The sequence below is a fragment of the Barbus barbus genome (assembly GCF_936440315.1).
Source record: "Barbus barbus genome assembly, chromosome: 25".
In the NCBI taxonomy this organism is placed as follows: Eukaryota; Metazoa; Chordata; class Actinopteri; order Cypriniformes; family Cyprinidae; genus Barbus; species Barbus barbus.
In genome coordinates, this window is record NC_136753.1 from 28257990 (window position 1) to 28285241 (window position 27252).

General features: G+C 35.5%; 1 protein-coding gene across 2 annotated transcripts in view; it reads left to right on the top strand.

Moving 5' to 3' along the window:
- Positions 1-27252, top strand: part of mybphb (myosin binding protein Hb) — a 29636-nt gene that overhangs the window by 1538 nt on the left and 846 nt on the right. Inside the window, exons 2-12 of one of the 2 annotated variants that reach the window (XM_079376865.1) lie at positions 12675-12734; positions 12868-13002; positions 14163-14330; positions 17375-17463; positions 18437-18632; positions 18726-18865; positions 20482-20641; positions 21171-21307; positions 24480-24666; positions 25847-25901; positions 26788-26829. In XM_079376865.1, the coding sequence (XP_079232991.1) occupies positions 12675-12734; positions 12868-13002; positions 14163-14330; positions 17375-17463; positions 18437-18632; positions 18726-18865; positions 20482-20641; positions 21171-21307; positions 24480-24666; positions 25847-25878 (1304 nt within the window). In that variant the 3' untranslated portion in view covers positions 25879-25901; positions 26788-26829. The remainder of the gene's footprint in view (positions 1-12674; positions 12735-12867; positions 13003-14162; positions 14331-17374; positions 17464-18436; positions 18633-18725; positions 18866-20481; positions 20642-21170; positions 21308-24479; positions 24667-25846; positions 25902-26787; positions 26830-27252) is intronic. The other variant, XM_079376866.1, reaches the window with a different exon arrangement.

A 27252-nucleotide genomic window follows, 5' to 3' on the forward strand; every position in this document is an offset into this window, starting at 1 on the left:
CATTTGCTTTATGCAAGATAGTTTCTTTTATCTTACAATGATTTGGTGAAATGTGACCCTGCTATTGTAAGATCCACTCTATCATTTGTAATAATAAATGCAAACAAACAAACAGACACTATTAACATTATTAACATACATGCATGTTATGCAATTGAACAATTACCTCCTAATGCATGAGAACTCAGCACGCATTGCTACTGGAGCCAAGAACTCTTGGTAGCTACTTGGAAAACGTCTGACTACAGCTGATGGTTTAAAAAAAACACCAGTGAGCATTTACACCTGTTAACCTCTCCTGGCTTCTACACTATACTGATCATACCAGCTGTTCGCCCTGACCTACCAACGTCTTTTCTGCTACATTAGCTCTAGTGTGCCTTTGATTTCCAGGAAAAAAAATAAACTACCATTAATTCATTTATTTAGTTTTTTCTTTTTGAATAAAAATGCATTTTTCAAAAATACCATGGTATAGTTTCCACAAAAATATCATATTGTGGCTGTTATATATACCTGTAGTGAAAAGTTCTGTAGCAGTACTATGGCGCAATGAAGATACTCATGATGCACCATTTCATTAACATGCTACTCCAAGGTACTTTAAAGAACACCATGTCCATGTATAGTCATTTTTGGTACTTTTTGCCATCGAATGTTATGTTATAGTACTTTTCTCCTTGTGCTTACTAAAATAAAATGTAATGTGTCAAAAATTTAACAGCTAGAAAAAAGATTTTAATTTATGATTTACAGTGGTAATAATAACTGGTGGTATTTTCTTGGAAGCTGTGATTACAAGGTGAAATGCAGTCAAAGAAAAGGAACAAAAATGTTTTAGTGTCGGCAGGGCATAAATCTTAACATGAGCTTCTACAGAAGCCCAGTTCCTTAATCTTTCACTATAATGTGTGATCATTCACGTGATAATCTGTCCTGCTCTCTAACAAAAGCAAAGCATGCCGTTCACCACCTGTGCAATTATTATGTTAACACCAGCTATATCCACTGAGGCCTTCTAAGCCAGAGGTATTTAGAGCTTGTGGCAAACGCAGACAACTCTATTTACAGTCCCACAGAGAGCTTTAACACAATGCATGAAGAAAATATTAAATATAGCTGCGAGCAGCGATGACGGGCCCAAGCCGTCAGCATACGCCACCCCGGTGGCATCGATAAAACGGTGCCCAGCGAGCACACACATTACAGTAACCCTCTGGCAGTTTGGTTTTAAGGGATACGGCAATTAAAGGGTTAATCCAAACCATCAACTCTGTGAAACACACACACACAGAACAACATATAAAACTTTAAATTCTGTGAAAATATATTTTTCATTGGTAGTTGATGTAAGTTAATGCATTTACTAATGCTAACAAATGAGAAATTATTATAGTTACCAAAGGTTTTAATGATTTATAAGCATTTTTTAATGATTTATTTTTCCATTAACTAACATGAATAATTTATTCTAACACAAATGAATAAAGTAAAACATATATTGTTAATATTTAATGTTATTTGTGAATTAACCAATGTTAAAAACAACATTATTTAACTGTTGTTAATTTACATCATTAATAAATATATACCATTTAATGTTGATCAAAATCAATTCCAAAATGTGTTAATATATTATTACATTTTAAAGTTTTATCTTTTGAACATGACTATTTTTCTAATATTAAAAATATTTTGTTCATTGTTAGTTCGTTGTAAGTTCATACTATCAATGAAGAATTAACATGCTGTAAAATATATATTTTTCATTGTTAGTTCATGTTAATTAATGCATTCCCTACTGTTAACAAATGAGACTTAATTATAAAGTGTTATCAAAACCTTTAATGCTTTATAAGCATTTTTTAAGGATTTTATTGAGAAGTTTAAACAGACCCTCTCTCTCTCTCTCTCTCTCTCTCTCTCTCTCTCTCCCCCTCCACACTCACTGAACTCACACAGTCAGTCACCCACCCAGTCACCCACCGCACACATTAGAAGCAGTGACAGGAGATCTCTGATAGTTTTTAAATTTTCTCCTCTCCATAGTGTATTGTAAATTCATGAAATTAATCACATATCCTCAGACTGTATTGTTCTGTGTATGTAATTTTTTATGAAGTGTTTGGAAGCTGCTCTTAAAAGATAAAAAAAAAAAAGTTCTCTTTTTTCTGTAACTTTAATAAATTGCCATTAAATCATCGTTCAAGATATCCTAAATCCGTCCACAATTTAGCATCTTCAGTATTTTGGCATCATGAGAAAAAATGTTTGGTGTGATTTCTGTGTTTCTGCTTGAAGGAGTATGAATTTGTTTACAGCCTGTTTAAAAAAAACCCACATTAAAATAAATATAGCCGACTTCCTGTTGGTCGTAGCTAATGACTGTAAATTAGAAAGTTGTCCGGATTAATAAGAACAATTTATGTACCGAGTTTGGTGTCTGTAGCTATCATTATATATATATATATATAAACATTAATAATTATATACCATTTAATGTTGTTCAATATTAATTCCAAAATGTGTTAATATATTATTAAATTTTAAAGTTTATCTTTTGAACATGACTATTTTTCTAACATTAAAAAGATTAATAAATGCTTTAAAAAAAAATTGTTCTTTGTTAGTTCATACTATCCTGGAAGAATTAACATGCTGTAAAAATATATTTTTCATTGTTAGTTCACGTTAATTAATGCATTTCCTAATGTTAAGAAATGAGACCTTATTATAAAGTGTTATCAAAACCTTTAATGCTTTATAAGCATTTTTTAAGGATTTTATTGAGAAGTTTAAACAGACCCTCTCTCTCTCTCTCTTTCTCTCCCCCTCCCCCTCCACACTCACTAAACTCACACAGTCAGTCACCCACCCAGTCACCTACCGCACACATTAGAAGCACAGAGACAGGAGAACTCTGATAAGTTTGAAAATTTTCTTTTCGCCATAGTGTATTGTAAATTCATGAAATAATCACATATCCTCAGACTGTCTTGTTCTGTGTATGTAATTTTTTATGAAGTGTTTGGAAGCTGCTCTTAAAAGATAAAAAAAAAAAAGTGTTCTTTTTTACTGTAACTTTAATAAATTTCCATTAAATCATCGTTCAAGATATCCTAAATCCGTCCGCAATTTAGCATCATCAGTATTTTGGCATCATGACAAAAAATGTTTGCTGTGATTTCCGTGTTTCTGATTGGAGGAGTATGAATTTGTTTACAGCCCGTTTAAAAAAAAAAAACACACATTAAAATAAATATAGCCGACTTCCTGTTGGTCGTAGCTAATGACTGTAAATTAGAAAGTTGTCCGGATTAATAAGAACAATTTATATACCGAGTTTGGTGTCTGTAGCTATCATATATATATATATATATATATATATATATATATATACAAATTAATAATTATATACCATTTAATGTTGATCAATATTAATTCCAAAATGTGTTAATATATTATTAAATTTTAAAGTTTATCTTTTGAACATGACTATTTTTCTAACATTAAAAAGATTAATAAATGCTTTAAAAAAAATTGCTCTTTGTTATTTCATACTATCATGGAAGAATTAACATGCTGTAAAAATATATTTTTCATTGTTAGTTCACGTTAATTAATGCATTTCCTAATGTTAAGAAATGAGACCTTATTATAAAGTGTTATCAAAATCTTTAATGATTTATAAGCATTTTTTTAAGATTTTAAAAAACAGACCCTCTCTCTCTTTCTCTCTCTCACCCACTGGCTCAATCCACACTCAATCCACACAGTCACTCACACAGTCACTCACAGCCCACCCCCACCCCTCACTCAGCAGCAGTGACAGGGAGCTCTCACTCAGAGGCAGGCTGGCAGGGAGCTCTCACTCAAAAGCAGCTCTGATAGTTTTTAAATTTTCTCCTCTGCATAGTGTATTGTAAATTCATGAAATTAATCCCATAACCTCAGACTGTATTGTTCTGTGTATGTAATTTTTTATGAAGTGTTTGGAAGCTGCTCTTAAAAGATAAAAAAAAAAATGTTTTTTCTTGTTTACTGTAACTTTAATAAATTTCCATTAAATCATCGTTCAAGATATCCTAAATCCGTCCGCAATTTAGCATCTTCAGTATTTTGGCATCATGATAAAAAATGTTTGGTGTGATTTCCGTGTTTCTGCTTGGAGGAGTATTAATTTGTTTACAGCCCGTTTTTAAAAAAAACCCACATTAAAATAAATATAGCCGACTTCCTGTTGGTCGTAGCTAATGACTGTAAATTAGAAAGTTGTCCGGATTAATTAGAACAATTTATGTACCGAGTTTGGGGTCTGTAGCTAAAACTAACCCCCTCATTTTTGACAAAAGGTGGCGCTATAGAGTGCCTCTTCCACGCCCGTATATGAGCTTTTTCCAGTGTCTAACTATCATTAATACTCATATGTGTGTTGAGTTTCATGACATTCTAAACATGTTATCTGCCTCAAAATCACCAGAAACGAATTTTCAACTTTGACACGTTGCCATGGCAACATAATTTTAGATATCAATCTTCCCTTCACAGTTTTACATCGGCCGTGTTTTGACATTATTCTGGTGAAGTTTGAAGCAAATCGAGTAAAAATAAGATGCTGAATTCAAAGCATTTTGAAAACGACACACTTCCTGCAGCCAGTTGGTGGCGCTATAACTTTCAGTCATAATAGTCACATCTATCCGATCGGCATCATACAAAGAACAAATCACTGAAGTTTGATCTACATCATACAATGTATGTGGACGTTATTAGGCATTTCCTGGGTCTCATTTTTCGCCATAACTTCATCGCCTCGCCACGGGCAAACCGTTCGACATATCAAAAATATCTTCGCAATTTAGCGTCCCCAATGTCCTGAGATCATGTTCACCGAGTTTGGTGGCAATCGTATGGAAATCCTCAGAGGAGTATATCAAATTCCAGAGCATGCGCTTTTTAAACAGCCCTGAATAGCCGACTTCCTGTTGGGCGGAGCCTAAGACATGCTGCGTGAAAGTTGTTCAGCTCAATGAGTTCTATATGTGTACCGAGTTTCATATGAATACGTGCAAGTATGTGTGAGCTATACATCAAGTTTTCTGACAATTTTCCAGGGGGCGCCGTAGAGCCCCTGTGCCACGCCCGGGTCCCAGCCTCAGCGGCGTCCTAATGGCCGCAGGTTCCAATGTGCGTGCCAATTTTCGAGAGTTTTCGGGCACGTTAAGGCCCCCAAAAGTGCCCGGATGATTGAAATAAAAAAAAATAAAAAAAAATAAAAAAAAAAAAAATATAGCTGCGAGCAGCGATGATGGGCCCAAGCCGTCAGCATACGCCACCCCGGTGGCATCGATAAAACGGTGCCCAGCGAGCACAAGCATCACAGTAACCCTCTGGCAGTTTGGTTTTAAGGGATACGGCAATTAAAGGGTTAATCCAAACCATCAACTCTGTGAAACACACACACACACAGAACAACATATAAAACTTTAAATTCTGTGAAAATTTATTTTTCATTGGTAGTTGATGTTAGTTAATGCATTTACTAATGCTTACAAATGAGAAATTATTATAGTTACCAAAGCTTTTAATGATTTATAAGCATTTTTTAATGATTTATTTTTCCATTAACTAACATGAATAATTTTTTCTAACACAAATTAATAAAGTAAAAAATATATTGTTAATATTTAATGTTATTTGTGAATTAACCAATGTTAAAAAACAACATTATTTAACTGTTGTTAATTTACATCATTAATAAATATATACCATTTAATGTTGATCAAAATCAATTCCAAAATGTGTTAATATATTATTAAATTTTAAAGTTTTATCTTTTGAACATGACTATTTTTCTAATATAAAAAATATTTTGTTCATTGTTAGTTCATTGTAAGTTCATACTATCAATGAAGAATTAACAAACTGTAAAATATATATTTCATTGTTAGTTCATGTTAATTAATGCATTCCCTACTGTTAACAAATGAGACTTAATTATAAAGTGTTATCAAAACCTTTAATGCTTTATAAGCATTTTTTAAGGATTTTATTGAGATGTTTAAACAGACCCTCTCTCTCTCTCCCTCTCTCTCTCCCCCTCCACACTCACTGAACTCACACAGTCAGTCACCCACCCAGTCACCTACCGCAAACATCAGAAGCACAGAGACAGGAGAACTCTGATAGTTTTTAAATTTTCTCCTCCGCATAGTGTATTGTAAATTCATGAAATTAATCACATATCCTCAGACTGTATTGTTCTGAGTATGTAATTTTTTATGAAGTGTTTGGAAGCTGCTCTTAAAAGGAAAAAAAGAAAAGAAAAGTTTTCTCTTTTTTACTGTAACTTTAATAAATTGCCATTAAATCATCGTTCAAGATATCCTAAATCCGTCCGCAATTTAGCATCTTCAGTATTTTGGCATCATAAGAAAAAATGTTTGGTGTGATTTACGTGTTTCTGTTTGGAGGAGTATGAATTTGTTTACAGCCTGTTTAAAAACAAAACCCACATTAAAATAAATATAGCCGATTTCCTGTTGGTCGTAGCTAATGACTGTAAATTAGAAAGTTGTCCGGATTAATAAGAACAATTTATGTACCGAGTTTGGTGTCTGTAGCTATCATTATATATATATAAACATTAATAATTATATACCATTTAATGTTGATCAATATTAATTCCAAAATGTGTTAATATATTATTACATTTTAAAGTTTATCTTTTGAACATGACTATTTTTCTAACATTAAAAAGATTAATAAATGCTTTAAAAAAATTGTTCTTTGTTAGTTCATACTATCATGGAAGAATTAACATGCTGTAAAAATATATTTTTCATTGTTAGTTCACGTTAATTAATGCATTTCCTAATGTTAAGAATTGAGACCTTATTTAATGATTTATAAGCATTTTTTAAAGATTTTAAAAAACAGACCCTCTCTCTCTTTCTCTCTCTCACCCAGCTCCTCAATCCACACAGTCACTCACACAGTCACTCACACCCCACCCCACCCCCACCCCTCACTCAGCTGCAGGCTGACAGGGAGCTCTCACTCAGCAGTCTAAGAGCTCTCTGATAGTTTTTAAATTTTCTCCTAAGCATAGTGTATTGTAAATTCATGAAATTAATCACATATCCTCAGACTGTATTGTTCTGTGTATGTAATTTTTTATGAAGTGTTTGGAAGCTGCTCTTAAAAGATAAAAAAAAAAAAAAAAAATTATCTTTTTTACTGTAACTTTAATAAATTGCCATTAAATCATCGTTCAAGATATCCTAAATCCGTCCGCAATTTAGCATCTTCAGTATTTTGGCATCATGATAAAAAATGTTTGGTGTGATTTCCGTGTTTCTGCTTGGAGGAGTATTAATTTGTTTACAGCCCGTTTTTAAAAAAAACCCACATTAAAATAAATATAGCCGACTTCCTGTTGGTCGTAGCTAATGACTGTAAATTAGAAAGTTGTCCGGATTAATTAGAACAATTTATGTACCGAGTTTGGTGTCTGTAGCTAAAACTAACCCCCTCATTTTTGACAAAAGGTGGCGCTATAGAGTGTCTCTTCCACGCCCGTTTATGAGCTTTTTCCAGTGTCTAACTATCATTAATACTGATATGTGTGTTGAGTTTCATGACATTCTAAACATGTTATCTGCCTCAAAATCACCAGAAACGAATTTTCAACTTTGACACGTTGCCATGGCAACATAATTTTAGATATCAATATTCCCTTCACAGTTTTACATCGGCCGTGTTTTGACATTATTCTGGTGAAGTTTGAAGCAAATCGAGGTAAAAGAAGATGCTGAATTCAAAGCATTTTGAAAACGACACACTTCCTGCAGCCAGTTGGTGGCGCTATAACTTTCAGTCATAATAGTCACATCTATCCGATCGGCATCATACAACGAACAAATCACTTAAGTTTGATCTGCATCATACAATGTATGTGGACGTTATTAGGCATTTCCTGGGTCTCATTTTTCGCCATAACTTCATCGCCTCGCCACGGGCAAACCGTTCGACATATCAAAAATATCTTCGCAATTTAGCGTCCCCAATGTCTTGAGATCATGTTCACCTAGTTTGGTGGCAATCGTATGGAAATCCTCAGAGGAGTATATCAAATTCCAGAGCATGCGCTTTTTAAACAGCCCTGAATAGCCGACTTCCTGTTGGGCGGAGCCTAAAACATGCTGTGCGGAAGTTGTTCGGCTCAATGAGTTCTATATGTGTACCGAGTTTCATATGAATACGTGCAAGTATGTGTGAGCTATACATCAAGTTTTCTGACAATTTTCCAGGGGGCGCCGTAGAGCCCCTGTGCCACGCCCGGGTCCCAGCCTCAGCGGCGTCCTAATGGCCGCAGGTTCCAATGTGCGTGCCAATTTTCGAGAGTTTTCGGGCACGTTAAGGCCCCCAAAAGTGCCCGGATGATTGAAATAAAAAAAAAAAAAAATATATAGCTGCGAGCAGCGATGACGGGCCCAAGCCGTCAGCATACGCCACCCCGGTGGCATCGATAAAACGGTGCCCAGCGAGCACAAGCATCACAGTAACCCTCTGGCAGTTTGGTTTTAAGGGATACGGCAATTAAAGGGTTAATCCAAACCATCAACTCTGTGAAACACACACACACACACAGAACATATAAAACTTTAAATTCTGTGAAAATTTATTTTTCATTGGTAGTTGATGTTAGTTAATGCATTTACTAATGCTAACAAATGAGAAATTATTATAGTTACCAAAGCTTTTAATGATTTATAAGCATTTTTTAATGATTTATTTTTCCATTAACTAACATGAATAATTTTTTCTAACACAAATTAATAAAGTAAAAAATATATTGTTAATATTTAATGTTATTTGTGAATTAACCAATGTTAAAAAACAACATTATTTAACTGTTGTTAGTTAACATCATTAATAAATATATACCATTTAATGTTGATCAAAATCAATTCCAAAATGTGTTAATATATTATTAAATTTTAAAGTTTTATCTTTTGAACATGACTATTTTTCTAATATAAAAAATATTTTGTTCATTGTTAGTTCATTGTAAGTTCATACTATCAATGAAGAATTAACATACTGTAAAATATATATTTCATTGTTAGTTCATGTTAATTAATGCATTCCCTACTGTTAACAAATGAGACTTAATTATAAAGTGTTATCAAAACCTTTAATGCTTTATAAGCATTTTTTAAGGATTTTATTGAGATGTTTAAACAGACCCTCTCTCTCTCTCCCTCTCTCTCTCCCCCTCCACACTCACTGAACTCACACAGTCAGTCACCCACCCAGTCACCTACCGCAAACATTAGAAGCACAGAGACAGGAGAACTAGTTTTTAAATTTTCTCCTCCGCATAGTGTATTGTAAATTCATGAAATTAATCACATATCCTCAGACTGTATTGTTCTGTGTATGTAATTTTTTATGAAGTGTTTGGAAGCTGCTCTTAAAAGAAAAAAAGAAAAGAAAAGTTTTCTCTTTTTTACTGTAACTTTAATAAATTGCCATTAAATCATCGTTCAAGATATCCTAAATCCGTCCGCAATTTAGCATCTTCAGTATTTTGGCATCATAAGAAAAAATGTTTGGTGTGATTTACGTGTTTCTGTTTGGAGGAGTATGAATTTGTTTACAGCCTGTTTAAAAACAAAACCCACATTAAAATAAATATAGCCGACTTCCTGTTGGTCGTAGCTAATGACTGTAAATTAGAAAGTTGTCCGGATTAATAAGAACAATTTATGTACCGAGTTTGGTGTCTGTAGCTATCATTATATATATATAAACATTAATAATTATATACCATTTAATGTTGATCAATATTAATTCCAAAATGTGTTAATATATTATATTTTAAAGTTTATCTTTTGAACATGACTATTTTTCTAACATTAAAAAGATTAATAAATGCTTTAAAAAAATTGTTCTTTGTTAGTTCATACTATCATGGAAGAATTAACATGCTGTAAAAATATATTTTTCATTGTTAGTTCACGTTAATTAATGCATTTCCTAATGTTAAGAATTGAGACCTTATTTAATGATTTATAAGCATTTTTTAAAGATTTTAAAAAACAGACCCTCTCTCTCTTTCTCTCTCTCACCCAGCTCCTCAATCCACACAGTCACTCACACCCCACCCCACCCCCACCCCTCACTCAGCTGCAGGCTGGCAGGGAGCTCTCACTCAGCAGTCTAAGAGCTCTCTGATAGTTTTTAAATTTTCTCCTAAGCATAGTGTATTGTAAATTCATGAAATTAATCACATATCCTCAGACTGTATTGTTCTGTGTATGTAATTTTTTATGAAGTGTTTGGAAGCTGCTCTTAAAAGATAAAAAAAAAAAAAAAATTATCTTTTTTACTGTAACTTTGATAAATTGCCATTAAATCATCGTTCAAGATATCCTAAATCCGTCCGCAATTTAGCATCTTCAGTATTTTGGCATCATGATAAAAAATGTTTGGTGTGATTTCCGTGTTTCTGCTTGGAGGAGTATTAATTTGTTTACAGCCCGTTTTTTAAAAAAAACCACATTAAAATAAATATAGCCGACTTCCTGTTGGTCGTAGCTAATGACTGTAAATTAGAAAGTTGTCCGGATTAATTAGAACAATTTATGTACCGAGTTTGGTGTCTGTAGCTAAAACTAACCCCCTCATTTTTGACAAAAGGTGGCGCTATAGAGTGTCTCTTCCACGCCCGTTTATGAGCTTTTTCCAGTGTCTAACTATCATTAATACTGACATGTGTGTTGAGTTTCATGACATTCTAAACATGTTATCTGCCTCAAAATCACCAGAAACGAATTTTCAACTTTGACACGTTGCCATGGCAACATAATTTTAGATATCAATATTCCCTTCACAGTTTTACATCGGCCGTGTTTTGACATTATTCTGGTGAAGTTTGAAGCAAATCGAGGTAAAAGAAGATGCTGAATTCAAAGCATTTTGAAAACGACACACTTCCTGCAGCCAGTTGGTGGCGCTATAACTTTCAGTCATAATAGTCACATCTATCCGATCGGCATCATACAACGAACAAATCACTGAAGTTTGATCTACATCATACAATGTATGTGGACGTTATTAGGCATTTCCTGGGTCTCATTTTTCGCCATAACTTCATCGCCTCGCCACGGGCAAACCGTTCGACATATCAAAAATATCTTCGCAATTTAGCGTCCCCAATGTCTTGAGATCATGTTCACCGAGTTTGGTGGCAATCGTATGGAAATCCTCAGAGGAGTATATCAAATTCCAGAGCATGCGCTTTTTAAACAGCCCTGAATAGCCGACTTCCTGTTGGGCGGAGCCTAAGACATGCTGTGCGGAAGTTGTTCGGCTCAATGAGTTCTATATGTGTACCGAGTTTCATATGAATACGTGCAAGTATGTGTGAGCTATACATCAAGTTTTCTGACAATTTTCCAGGGGGCGCCGTAGAGCCCCTGTGCCACGCCCGGGTCCCAGCCTCAGCGGCGTCCTAATGGCCGCAGGTTCCAATGTGCGTGCCAATTTTCGAGAGTTTTCGGGCACGTTAAGGCCCCCAAAAGTGCCCGGATGATTGAAATAAAAAAAAAAAAAATAATAATCCTTAGAAGAACAATAGGGCCCTGCGCCTTACTGGCTTGGGCCCTAATAATAATAATCCTTAGAAGAACAATAGGGCCCTGCGCCTTACTGGCTTGGGCCCTAAATATTTAACTATGATGTTTTAATTAGTGAGCCCAGTCTTTTACAGTCACAAGGTAAGAGTGTAATTAAGGGGAATTCTTTAGTGATTGTTGGTTTTAGAAATATTCTTTATATTAAATGAAACAATGATAGCATAAACGATATCAGACATTCACAAAATGGATGAATATAAATGATATTAGAAATAAAATGAGAAATTAGATATTCATTATTTTGGGTACAGCTTATATGCTATCACTAAATTATTAAATTTCTTATCTTTAATACAAGGTTAAAGATGCTAAAATGAACTCGAAACAGATCATGTGCACATTCATCCAGTCTGATTCCATTATCTGTGAATGCCAGGAATCTCAAAATGACCAAATATTGCTTGACGTATTGATTGCGTACTTGTTTCTGTTTTTAAAAATATATTCTGTGCATGCAAATCAAGCCTCAAATATTGGCTCCATTCTAAAATTTTACTAACATTTAGAAATGATTTGCTGGCCACATCGCATAAGAAGCCGCTGCAAACGCTGCTGAGGCCCCGCTAATAGTAATAGCAGTGGTAAGCCAATGGTAAACAGCTACTGTCAATTTATTTGATGCACTGCGTTTGCACAGTACTGAAACATTCAGTCAACATGAAAGACAAAATGTTCGCAACCCATTTTAAAAGCATGTTCAGGGCGTTAACAGTGTACCCGACTTCATTGTGTCAGTACTGATTTCATGTTGACTTTCTGATCTAATCAATGCATTTTTCTAATAAAGGCAATGTTAGAAATGTACTAATTTTATATTGAAGGTACGGAATTTGGAAACTATGTGTGCTGAAATCATATTTTGGATTATGCCAAAACTTGACCTGAGCTATTATTCCATAATTTTTGACAAAACTAATGCCTGCCGCTCTGTTATATGCTGCTTTCATTAATGTGCCTATTTAACACCAGCTGATGCTGAAGCTCCACCTGCTGAGGAAATCAAAGCACCTACACCTCCTCCACCTGCAGGTAAACCCATGGGGAATCAAAACCGCTTCAGATCACCTACGTTGTGTCGTTTCCAATTGAAACATTTCCAGTTGAAATGCCTGATTTTAGTTTTAAATATTAAATATTAAATGTTAAATGTTTTCCTCTCCAGAGCCCACCAGCGAGCCTCTCGAGCTTGGCGTTGAGGATGTCAATGACACTTCCGTCACTATCTCATGGAGACCACCAGCCACCATTGGAAACTCTGGTCTGGATGGATACACTGTGGAAATCTGCAAGGAAGGAAGTGAGTCTGATGTCAATTTAAAAATTCAGGCCTTCTTAGATAGAATATAGATGTAGGAAGACATCAAGACACATCCAGATCCAATCTAGCATAACACAAAGGCCTTTTTGTTCTAGATGTTTAGATAAAAAATGGTGCCTATTTAGACAAGTCAGCTGCATTCGGTTGCAAACACTGGTGTAATAAAGCCCACAATGAGGATTAATCCTAAAATCTAAAGCCTTTTCATTTGATTACAGTGGCTTGCAGAGCACTTGCATACATTTGCATCTTGAAATGCCACCTCACAATACCGTACCTCAAGTTAAATGCAGCGAAAAGCTCATTAACATTTCATTGGCTGGTCAAAGCTCTCAGTTGCACCTGTCCCCAGTATGTCAACAGCAACATGTACACGCACCTCAGTTGTGTCCCTATATGGAGTGAGGCATCTCTAGAAGTGCAACGCATGGCTCATGTCAGTTGCACACACGTAAATACAGTTAAACTTGCTGATACAAAGTGCAATTACGTTCTGAAAAAAGGTATATGCACACACTTACCAATTTGTTCCGGAAAACACAAACTGACACATTTCAAAATTTGCTTATTAATTTTTTTTAAATAATAATAAAGTAATCATATTTATATACCAAATTTTATTTAAATATCACCTTTCCAAAAGCTTTACAATTAATGTGAAATTATTTAGCGATACATTTTTATGATTATTAAAAGAATGCAATAAAATTATTAAAAGTTCTTCATACTTTTGTGTATTATTTAAATAACGCATTTCAAAATGTATTTTTTAAATAAGAATTCTTTAATAATATTTCATATCAGGTTTTATATAATAATTTTTTTTATGCATTTTATTTAAAATTTGGCATTCCAAAAGCTGTACAATCAGTGTTAACGGTTAATCAAAAATAATTTCTTATGATCATTAATGGGATACAAATCCCTAAGATTGCAGTGCAGGTTATATATATGATATTATATATTTAAAATCAAACTATTACAAGTATGACTATAATTGAGTATTATTATTAAAATTTTGCCTTTCAAAGAGCTTACCAATCAATGTACAATTAATCAACAATCAATTTTATGATAGTTATTGGGATGCAAATCATATTGGATGTTCTTGCAACTAATTATTAATTTTTCCATCCTAGCTGGTGACTGGAAAGCTGCTAACAAGGAGCTGACTGTGTCCTGCCGTTACGTCATTAAGAACCAGACCACCGGTGACCGCCTGAACATCAGGGTGGTGGCTGTAAACCCTGGCGGCCGCAGCCCTCCTGCCACCCTGGCCGACGCTGTGCTGGTCAGAGAGGTTGTGGGTAAGCCAACATTTTACTTCTCAGATACTGTAGCTTTAAGTTCCCCCTACCTTTTTCATAAATAATCATGACATGTTATGAGTTTCCTTTGCTTGGCCACAGGAAACAAAAGTGCAACCAGGGACATAAAACAGCAATGACCAAGCAGAAAACCACAAGATTTATGCATTACTGATATAGCCGCCAAATAACCATGGTGTCATTAATTTAATATTCATGAGCCATGCTGAAAAGTTTCAGAATATGTTTTTATAATTCATTCTTTCCCCCTGCAACTAAGCCAGTTCCTTAGACATAATATCTGTAAAAGTTGGAACATAGAGTTACCCAGCTCTTGCTGCTCTAAAGATCGGAGGCCACCTCTCGAGTCTCAAGTATCCCAGACCTCAGAGCTATCTCGAGAGGTGAAACTGGTCCCACGTCAAGCCCACCGCTCATGCTGTTCTACAGGGCCCCCTAATTGGCTCTGAGAGGTTTCCAGTTGTGAAAAAATAAATCTAAATAAATCTACCTGACAAGCGTCTAGCTTTAGCACGAAGAGGTGTTGCTTTACAAACCCTCTCAGATCAGACAGCAGCGGCAAAACACCAGAAAAAATATATATTTTGAAAGAAATTGTTGTTGCATGACTTTAGACAGTTTTTAGTAGTTGTTTGTTTCTCAAAGTTTTTATACTGGCTTTTCAGCCACAATCCCTCACCAACAAATTATTGGGATTGTATCCACGATGAATGTAATTTTTAAAAGATAATTAAAAAGTAGTGTATATATATATGTATAAACATTTAAACACTCACCTATGTACATACGCACACACAAATAAAAATAGGAAATTATTCAAAAAAATAAATATAGATAATTAAAAACAATCAAAAAATAAATAATTTTAATAGTACATTTTTAAAGTAGCTTTCGATGCCTTAGATTGTCCAAGTATGTCACATTCGGCCACATTATCGCAACCGTTTTGTAAACTAGTTTTCGTGTACGAATGCTTGCAGTCACTTTACATACTCAAAGGGTGTCTGTCGTCTAAAGAAAGAAATCATAAATGCAGAATGGAAAGTCAAGCGGGATTGGAATGTAACTTGAATCCGGTCTCGCAAAAGAGGGGGAGGGAAATTTTGGCAGATCTCCGATTAAAGGTTTTCTTTCTACATTCCCTCCAATGCATGGAGGCATTTGATGAATTGTCTTTTCCAATAAGAATACTCTCTGTTGCATATCCTTGGAAAATAGTTGGTAGGTGCAGTGCATTAACAAGGATTACATGGAGAAGGTTTTACATGGCTTCAAAGTCATTGACAGCTAGCCGCCTGGACCAGTGTCAAGCTACTTCCTCGAAGAGCGATGGCGACAAGTGTGAATGGGTCGAGTCGGAGGGTGGGATACATTTCCCAAATGTTCTTGCACTGCATAAGGAGTCAAGTAGCATCTAAGGTTACCCCAGGAGACTTTTTAGCTCGCTAGAGATGCTATGTTTATTTAGAGGCATGCTGTAGCTTATAAGAGAGTTAGCATCCAGCTAATGCTTCAATTCACCGTTTTATATGCATTGCTTTGCTGATTAAAATGCAGACTGAAATGCAAAAGTTCAATTCCATTTAGGCAATGTCCTAAAAAATATTAGCATATTTTGTAGCATCCATTAGAAATGAATGCTAAACTGCGACTCTGGGATGCAGCCTTTGGAATTATTGTAATGCAGCAGTTTTAATGTGACTAAAGCGCTCCATCATAAGTTAGTGGCAGGCATTTAATAGTCCAACAGAGCTACCGTTAGCATGTTGGCTAGCTCAGGGTGTGTTAGCGTCAATGACTCCTCCTAATGTTTTTAGTCTTCTGTTTCCTTCTGTGTTTAACTTCTGGGATCTGCCTATGGTTTTGCAAAGGATTTTGCTAGTTTTTTGCTTTAGACCGTTAACCAACATAAGATGAAACAGGCTGACTGCAGCTAAAGATGAAATTACAGTTAGCTTGCGCTCTGGAAGCCAGGTTCACGTTAAGGTTAGCAAGTCAGTTTTCTGGTTCAAGAAATAGTGCTATCCTAGCTAACAAGAAACGTTCTCAGAACTTTAGCTAACATTCTGGCAAGGTTCTCTAAACATTATTAACGTGGGGAAGTCATGGCATAATGGTTAGCGAGTCAGACTCGTAACCCAAAGGTTACGAGTTTGAGTCTCAGCCCCGGCAGGAATTGTAGGTGGGGGGAGTGAATGTACAGCGCTCTCTTCCACCTTCAATACCACGACTGAGGTGCCCTTGAGCACTGAATTCCCAACTAGTTGTAATTCCCAACTTCGCTACAGCATAAATGGTTGCCCACTGCTCCGGGTTTGTGTTCGCTGCTGTGTGAGCACTTTGGATGGGTTAAATGCAGAGCACAAATTCTGAGTATGGTAACCTAACATACTCACGTCACTTTCACTTTCACTTAAAACATTAGCACAAAAACATTATTTATACCTGTACATGGAATGTGTGTTTCTGTAGCATTTTAGTTAGATGCTAATGTAACATTTTTTAAATGTTACTGCTTGCTTGTGTGAGAATGTTCAGAGAACATTCAAAAGTAACATTCCAAAAATGTTGCAAAATTTCAAATGGAATGTTCCCTTAACGTTCACATAACAAAAAAAAGAACTTTCAAACAATTAAAAAAATTGGATGTTTTGAATGTTCAAAGAATTTTCATAAATAGTTTTCATAACTTTATGAGAATGTTAGAAAAACATTCTTTATATTTTTATATATTTTTGTTAACTGGGATGAAAGGTTTTCCTTCTCCTAAGGCTAGAATTTTTCCTCAATATTTTTGAGATGACTGACAATAAAAATAGAAATTTAATAGGTTTGTTTTTATGAGCCAATAAAATAAGAGCATGTATTTCTTTATAAAAGTTGTTCTGTCTTCGTGCAATTGGGCTTGTGCACAAGGAAGATGTAGTTCTGTATAATCTCAGTGAAGATATAACCCTGCTCATAGTGTTTAAAAGCATACTGTACAATGTAATCATATTATGTACCATCTTTTCTCCTTACAGATCGCCCCAAAATTCGTCTGCCACGTTTCCTGAGGCAGCGTCATGTGAAAAATGTTGGAGAGAAAGTCAACCTTGTTATTCCCTTCAGTGTATGTAGTCTCTTGACAAATGTTAAGGTTACTGAAAATGCATGATTATCTACCTTATTCTTAAATGCGGACGTAAGTCTATGGGCGAGACTTCCGGTTCATTAGCCGCTATAGGGAAATGACGAGAAGAATAACAACGTGCAGTAAACGGTAAAACTGTTTGAACTACAAACCAGTAGAATTTAGCATATGTTTAGAAAGAGTACTTATTATGGATTAACGGAAATAATATGTTCAAAAGAATGTACTTAAGTGTGATTTGAATGCAATGCATATTATTTGCAATTAAATGAAAAAGTTTTACAGTTTAAATTTATATTAAATGGAATTAGTTGACCTTTAGGGTTCTCTTTTAACATACTTACATTTTTCATAATTACTTCTATTGTCTTTGAAGTATGGTTAAAGTGTACTGCCGAATGTACTGACTAGCATTTATGGGAACCTTAATTTTAGTAAATTAAAAGATTTTTACTGTAGATGTAATATTAAATAACAGCCACAGTTAAAATTAAATTCAAGTACTTTACATGTTCTTTAGTATGTTCATCAACACATCAAAATAATTGTATTTAAGTGCATGACAAAAGATTTTAAAACAATGGTTTAAAATATACTTTAAAGTAAAACTTTTAATTTGACATTATTACAAAGTGTACCTTGTAAAAGTGCACTTAAGTGTGTTAAGAAATAGTGAGGAATGTTTTCTCTTTAAGTATAATTAAGTAGGCTTTTATTTCATTAATATTACACAATCTGTAAATACTTTAAAATATACTTTAAGATTTGAAGTGCACATTGAATAAAATGATTTAAACTTCTTTGCCACAAGGAAAGGATTTAATTGTACAAAAAAAAAATTGCAAGAAGACCAATTAGTCAATTCTAAATCTGTTTTCAATGAATATATCTGATAAAAGTTGATTTTCTACATTCATTTGCAGCTAAACCTGTCTTATTTTCTTACCTGCAGGGCAAACCACAACCTGTTGTGTCATGGACAAAGGATGGCCAGCCTCTGGATACTAAAAAGGTGAACATCCGCAACAGCGACAAGGACAGCATCTTCTTCATCCGTGCCGCTGAGAGAGCCGACTCCGGCGTGTATGAGATGTGTGTGAAAGTGGACAGCTTTGAGGACAAAGCTCAGGTGACTCTGCAGATTGTTGGTAAGTTTTTGTACACATCGTGGACTGTGCTTTATATTAGTTTATTAGGTTTTATTATTTATTTTTTTATTTACTTGTTGACCTTTTCACCAGAGTTGCCTGGACCCCCAGCCAGCGTCAAGATCGTGGACACCTGGGGTTTCAATGTTGCTCTGGAATGGACTGAACCCAAGGATAATGGAAACACAGCAATCACTGGATACACCATCCAGAAGGCTGACAAAAAAACAGGGGTAGAGGCTCTTTCAAAAATTATGACATTTATAGCAAAATACCATGGTTTTACCATGTTTTTTTTGGACATGGTAACATTGCAATAGACATTTACCATGACATTGCCAAGTTTGTTTGGACATCATGCCACGATTTACATGGTATTCTTGAAAATGCCTTGAAGTACCATGTAAATGCCATGCCATATTAAAGCTTAAGGAGCTGTTCACACAGAACACGTATTTGCGTCTAAAAACGCAAGACACAGCTCTCAGGAATGCTTGCCCCGCCTCTGGGGTTTTCCGACTGGTCCACTGTTTTGGGACTGACGATTGATTAGCAGTGCTGCATGTAAAAGTTTAAAGGGGTGGTTGACTGTTTTTTTTCTAGGCTTGATTGTGTTTATGGGGTGCAGTCTAACATGTGTTAATGCTTCGTTTTTTTGTAAAACGCATTATTTTTCACATAATTTACCTTTATTCCACTCCGCTCTGTCCCTTCTCTGATAAAGGCGCTGATCATTTCCTGCTTTTATGAAGCCCCTCCCTCAGAAATATGCAATTGGTTAGGTGCCCCAGTGTGTTGTGATTGGCTAAACCACCTCTAGTGCGCGTCTGAGCGTCCCGCCCCTCACCTCAGTGACATGTGCTCCGGCTGTATTGTAAACAATGGCGTCGTCTATAGTTCGTATCAATCTGAGCCCGATTGAGACGCAGAGGATATTAGTGAAGAGGATCACGCAGAACCAGAATCGCTGCTTTAGAACATTGATTTTGAAAGTTGTGTCTCTATTAGAATCGTTAGAAGACAGAATCGCGATTCATATATCAATAGATTTTTACGTGCACCCCTAGTTTTCTCTTGCTCTTCTCTAAAGTAGCGCAGCATGGCCTCGCCTCCTTCGTTGTGTTTTCCCGGGGTGGGGTTTATCTGGGTTTGTGACGTATCGGACCCGGGAAGTAACTTGTTGTAATCTCTACGAGCCGTTTTTGTAGGCTTTAAACTGACAGAATTTTAAAAGACCGTTTGATATCTCCGTTTGCATTGACTTTGCAGATATTGTTTATGCTCAAACAGCAACATTACACTAACTAACGTTAAAAAAGTGAAAATCGCAATCCCTTTAAATTCTTTTAACCTGATGCGGCATCTTAAAAACACAACGGTCATACACGTCTGTCTAGCCCATGTTTACATAAAAAAACTATGTAAAATTAGTGCATTATAATGCACTGTGTGAACAGCCCCTAAGTGTTTCTTGGTGTTAAAATACTTTTTACTATCCAAACTCAAGATGCAGAGACTATAACTATAATTGTGCCATTCATAGTTTCATTTTCTCACATTTTAAGTTTTTTAGCAACCCATCTAGTCCTCCACAACAACAGCGGTGTGAGTTGGGGGCGGGATTGTGTTTATTGTATCAGTGGTTGACTGGGTAAGGGGTGTGTTCATAAAACTTTAACCATAAAACTAAAACTTTATGTTTTCACAAAACATAAAAAAAGGTTTGAAAACTGTTTATTCATGCCGTTCCTTTCGGTGGCACTAGTGAGCGAAATGATCTAATTAACTGTTTTACGCTGTCAGTAGTTATGCCTGGAGTATATGGACCTGTGCTGCTGTCTCTCCACAGGATTGGTTCACAGTACTGGAGCATTATCACAGAATGAATGCCACAATTTCAGACCTGATCATGGGTAACACCTACATCTTCAGGGCCTTCACTGAGAACAAGTGTGGAATCAGTGAACAAGCCACCGTGACAAAGACCTCAGCCACCATCCAGAAGACAGGTGAACCAGTTTTTCTGCATTTTGTATATTTGACATTTGATCAGAGTACACAAACACACACACACACACATATATATATATATATATTAAGTATTATTTATGTACTATTATATTTTAATTAATATTTTGACATTTGTTTTATTTTTATTGTTTTCATTTTAAATTTTGTTTATAAATATTTTTAGTAATTTTATGTGCCTTTGTAATTTCTTGTTGAAAAATATTACTATTTATGTTTAATTTATTTTTAGTTTAATTTTTAGTACAGTTTTTAGTTGTTCCAGTTAAGTTTTTCATCAAACGATTGTATTTTTATCTTATTTCAGCATTATTTTTAGTTAACTATAGTAACCCTAGTCTTGTCATTTGACATTTATGCTTTTGGCAGACGCTTTTTTCCAATGTGACTTGTATTCAATTTACAAATATTCGCATATAGGTTCTTGCAAGTCTTTTTTTCTTGTTTTTCAGGCATCCAGTGTCTATTCTTGTTATTCTTACTTCACAGATCGTTGATGTGTTTTTATAGGCATTGACTACAAGCCTCTAGAGTACAAGGAACATGACTTCAGCGAGGCACCCAAATTCACCACCCCCTTGGCAGACCGCAGCACTACTGTTGGCTACAACACCAAGCTGCTTTGCTCCGTTAGGGGATTCCCTAAGGTACATGGTTTTTCATGCACCCATAAGCAGAACCAGTGTGTTGGCAAGGTTATGAACAAACATTGTTCCAGTAACATTAATAGATTGTTCATCTTTTCTGAAATAACATTCTCAAAACGTTAGCACAAAAACATTATTTGTGCTATTTAACTATGTGCTAATTATTTATACATTGTTTATGGAATGTTTTTCTGAAATATTCCATCTGTAACAACAATTAAAATATACAGAAAAGAAAACCAAACAAGCAAACACTAGGGGCTCATATTACATGAAAAAGTGTGATAGCACAAACCAACATAAGGGTTAGTACAGTCTGTACTTTGGAAGTTAGATTTAACAATCCATTGCAAACAACAAAAAACACAGTTGTCAATATAATTATTTTTAATATAATGCACAGTAAGTTTCAAATGGTTTAAAGAACATTCAAAAGTAACATTCTCATAATGTTTGCAAAATTCTAAAATGGAACGTTCCCTTAATGTTGTCTCTAGTTTTCACATAACCAAGAAAAATATTTTAAAAACAGTTTTTCTTGGTTATGTTTTACTAAAAAATAAGCTTTGAGATGATTCAGGTAGAAGGCTCGTAATTCTTTTATCTAAATGAATTCAACTTTAATGCGCAAGCTCAACATGCCACAGATGTCCGTCTCATTTAGTGCTTGTGCTGCATGCTGTTTGTATGCATTTTTAAAATCAGATGGTTTTTAAGCTGCATGCAAATGATAAAGTTTAATAACCCTTGTTTTAGTGAACTGTTTGTTTGATAGGTTAGTCTGTGGATGTCCCAGAAAAATTCATTAGCGTTTACACTACAAATGCAATTTAGTTACATGCATTTCAATTTAGATTACACGACTACATCTGAATGTGATTTGAGAGATCTTATTGTAAAATGGATCAGATCACCTGAATCAGGTGTAAACATCGTCTGACTCCTATATCCGTTAATCTTCATGAGCAGTCCAGCCTCATGCAGTAATGTTCAGTAATGTGTTGAATTATTATAAAGATGGTGTTGATGGGTATTTTTTAATGAAGTCTGTCACAAAATCAACACTTAATCCATCAAGAGCTGTTCAACAGTTAGTGTAGGAATCTGCCACTAACATGCCACCAGAGATAGTGCAGCTCCTAGAGGGGACAGATAACTAGACTGGGGACAGCGTGAGCTGGATAAGTGGGATTCCTACATCACTATGACAGGATGAGCTTCCAAACACCGATATGCGGAGGCCATGACACTGGGATCAGACAGATGCACGAGTGAAAATGTCCAAAATGAACACTCGTCAAGTGCCAAATGCATGTAAAAATGGCTTTGGTGGGTAAATAAAAACCCAGTGCCTGCTAAATTTATAAGGAAATGTGTTGTGATGTATGCTATATTGTTATATTGTAACTTTTAGCACAATTGGAAAGTGTACCATTAGCAGTTTATCTGGGATGCCTAGTTTTTATTATCAGTACATATATGAAATATTTCCATATTATGCTCTTCCACTCTTAAAAAAATGTGAAAATGTTCCAAAAGTTGCATGTTTTTTGCAGCGATACCATAGAGGAACCATTTTTTAGTTTCCCTAAAGAACCTTTCAGTGAACAGTTCTTAAAGGGGTCATATGTCGTCGCATTCACGAGTTCGCACTAACATATAATATGATTGAGCAATTAGAAAGCATATTTGGCGTGCTGTCAGGAGGGAGGGCTCCGAGCTCAGGATAGAGCCCGAACCCAGAAAACTCCCCCCTCATCCCAAGAATGGGATGAAATTGAATGGGAGTTGTGGTGGAGGCGGGATGCTGGAAAACTGTCATAGAACAGAGGTGAGTTGGCTGTATATATACACCTGATGTGCTTGTTAAGGTGATTAGCTGACGAGCTGCACCTGGGCCAGACTAATTATCTGATCGTGCTCCTCCTGAACCTTGTTAATAAAACATAATTTATTTTGTGTATCTGGTGTAATACAATGTGTTTATGTGGTTTAAAGTAAAAAAAAACATTATTTCCCACATACTGTACATTATTGTTGCTCCTCGATCTGTGCTCCGCCTTTCTGATATGTGTCGATTTTTACAAAGCTCATCGTTCTGAGAAGCGAGGTGTGCTCTAATTGCCCAGCTGTCCAGTGCGTTGTGATTGGCTGAATACCTCAAGCGTGTGACGGAAATGTTATGCCCCTCACCGTATTGTGATGCCGTGTCCCGGCGCGACGACACAAAAACAATAAACCCCATTATAAACAAGGCATTTGTTGCATCCAGTGGGGACATTATTACTGATTATAATGACTTGTACTGTCCTTTTACGCATCGCGTTGCATTACGCAAACATTACCATGTCTGCATTTGTGATCGGAGAAACGACAAGCAACAAGCTCTACTCTACACTGCTCAAAACTCACATTTGAATAGTTTGTGGCACATTCTTTAATTAAGGAAAAGTACTTACAGGCTGTGAGTCAGAAGCGTCAGACTGTCCCTGCAAAGTTGGAATTGCCCCACTTTATAGAAACAGCCTTTGTGCACAGATGGCATTGTAGGCTACTCTCCCAGGTTCAGGAAACAGTGCTCTGTAAAATGTGCTGCACACACTCTAATATCTGTGTTGTACTGTTCTGGAACAGTGTTGTAAATACAACTTAACCACTGATTTCTAGTTGTGAAAGTACTTTTGCTTTCACAACAAAAAACAACATCTCCAGGACATGGTGCCGGCGGCAGCAACAATACTACATCGAGAATAAAAATCTTGCCCTCTTTCATTGCGTATACATTTGGGTGGTGTTATGCAAATCTTCCCACACAGTGACGTAGACATGTGGGGGCGTGGCAGAGTCTTAACTTTTATAAAGAATATCTCTTTGGGTTTGAGACTTTAGTCTTTACAACTTTAGGGATCTTATCTATGCACAAACAGCTTGTAACTCTCCAAAGAGAAAGGAAAACTTGAAATCGCATCATATGACCCCTTTAAAACAAAAAATGTTTTCTTATTATGAAGAATATTTTAATAATCAAAAGAACAATCACTTCTAATAAAGAACCTTCATTTTTTTAGAGCGTTACGTTGGCTGTTGTGAAAAAACAGTGTCTTTCCAGTGTCTTTTCACCAGTTCTAGACTGCAAATGTCACATTTTTATTGTTTTCTGACTTCTTTGCAGCCCAAGATCGAGTGGATGAAGAATCAGATGATCATTGGTGACGACCCCAAGTTCAGGCAAATCAACAACCAGGGCATCTGCTCCCTAGAGATCCGCAAGCCTGGCAACTTTGACGGCGGCGTCTACAGCTGCAGGGCCAGGAACGAGCACGGAGAGGCCTTGATTACCTGCAAACTGGAGGTTAAACGTAAGTGACTGTCGTAGACCTAACACAAGTGTGTTTTTAAGGTGTCAGTGATATGCTTTGGAACATGTAAAAAAGTATTTCCAGTCATGATGAGTTTGTGATGGTCTCAGGCTTGATTGACAGCATTCTGAACCAACAAAAGGAAGTTTTCTGACCTTAGGGAGTATTTCATGGTCATGGAAATCACTTGACTGTGCTTTCAAAGCCTAGAAAAGTCATGAAAATGTCTATAGAGACAAAACGCATTATCTAACTATGCTCAGCTCCATAATATTTAATGGGTTTGACTTATTCTTTAAGAGTGCAATGGCTGTGAAATCATTTTCTACACATAATCATGACTGACTGGAAAAGTTGTGGCATTTCATTGGTCGAAAAAGACTGAATTGAATTACGGTCCATTTAAATATTCAAAAGGATTGCATATTATATTGGGTTATGTGCAAAAAACAGAGAATGTACATTACAATCAGCTCTTTGTAAGTGTAGATTTAGTCAAGGCCACATTTAGCGTGATTTAACATCATGCAGACGTGTTTGCTTTTGTGAATGAAATCAAGAACATTTTGCTGGTGCTGGAAAGAAGCTCTGTATGTTCAAGAGAAAATCAAATCATGTTGTTTCATGGAATGATACAAAACGCTGTGATGATAAAAACAAATGATTCCAGACACATGGAGTTTATATTGAGCATTGAAAGGCAAGTAGCTGAAGATAAATATGTAAAATAGATGTCTAGGTCTATCAGATGATACTGTAATGATAGTCAGATGATCTTCAGTGTGTTATAAACAGATTGAAATCATTCCCATGCCGACTTATCAAATGGAGCATCACTTTATTGAGATTTATTATCAGTGTAATCCAACCTAAGCTATGTTAATACAAATGCTTAACCCAATCCGGGACCTGTTTCTTATGTTTGTCAAGTTATCGCTCCACATGCGTCTTTACTGGGTTGGACAGATTGTTATTGTAAAATGATTAACAGCCTTTTGAAAGCAGAGAAGATGAACACGTCAGACAGAGCAAGAGTTTGCACATGTCTGAGATAAAACTGGAGTGTCGCTGGATGGTTAACGCGCATGTTTGTTTGGGTGATAACTACGGACATTTATCCCACACATAATGTTTTGAAAGTCAGCGGACTGAACTGCATTCTTGCTTTCGTTCCCAACAGAGCCTGTGATTGCTGATGCTGATAAGAAATAAATTCAACACCCACATTCATACAGGTCAGTCTCTATTTTTAGATGTGTTCAGCGGTGTAAAGCACTAGAGTAATTTGAGTGCATTGCTTTACTTAAGAATGAATAATATTTCATAATAATAATGATTTGACTGTATTTTTAAGCAAATAAATACAGGCTCTGTGAGACTTTTGCATTTCTAAAGCAAAAATGAAACATTTCACTCATTTAGGCCTACAAAGGCCCTAACTTTGTTGGCTTGAAAACTTTTTGTTTTGTTTTTGGCATTAGTAAATGTTTAACAATACCCTCACAAGTTTTTTTTTTTTAAATCAAATATATAAATGAAAGATTTAATGTAGTTGATTTTGTACAGTTTGTACATGTTTTTATTATAATTTTTTGACACAGATATAGACTTTGGTACTGATATTGCAAAACAATTATATAAAATTAAATAAAAAAAATATATTTTCTCTCCACTTTTATTTTACACCTCTGGTCATGTTTATGTTTAACTCCTGTTATTATCACAAAAGTTTTGAGTTTTTGCTTTGGAGATGGAGCTTTGGTTTGCCAAAAAGAGATTTGGTTCTCTTTCTATTTGGGTCTTGACAAGACATCTGTCTCCCCCCCCGAGCCTGACCTTACATGGGGGACGCTAAACTTGGAGATTGTGGCCCCTTCTGCTGGAAGTGTCCGAGTGGCAATTCCTCATAAATTAAACTCGTTATGACTCTATACTTGTGTACCAGCAGAGAGACTAAATTACATCTGCCTGACTGTGCACCGTTAGACCCTGATGAGTCCTCAGACTCTACTGCTAGATCTCCCCACAGAAAACACTGTTGAACAAGTTGCTTGGATTGTTTGAACTATTTCAGGCCGACTGACACCTGTTCCTTGTTCTTTCTCTCTGCATGCACTCTAGTCCCAAATAAGGAACAGAATAATGTGGGATCCCTCTCAAAAGGTGAGAACTCATTCCAGAATGTTCCAGCTCTAACATCAGCTCTGATAAGCTACTTTCAAAGCTATTATAAAACACATATGCAGCAACCAAGTATCAGTTGAATCCTATATTAATACAGAAAGTTGACATCCTGTTGGTGAAAGAATTGTCATTTCTAATTATTATTCTTTTTTTATTATTTACACATTTGTAGAACAAATGTGTAGTGTCTGTATTTTTTATTTTTATTATTTATAATTATTTTCTATTTTTCTCCCATTGTAAAATGGTTAATTTTATAAATAGTTATTTTCATTATTAATACTAAGTAGAATAAACATATTCTGCCAAGGGATATAGTTTATTAACCATTTCGATGGTTTAAAACAGTGATATTTTACTATTACTGATATACTATTGGCTTTTGTTAATATTTTTAATTAG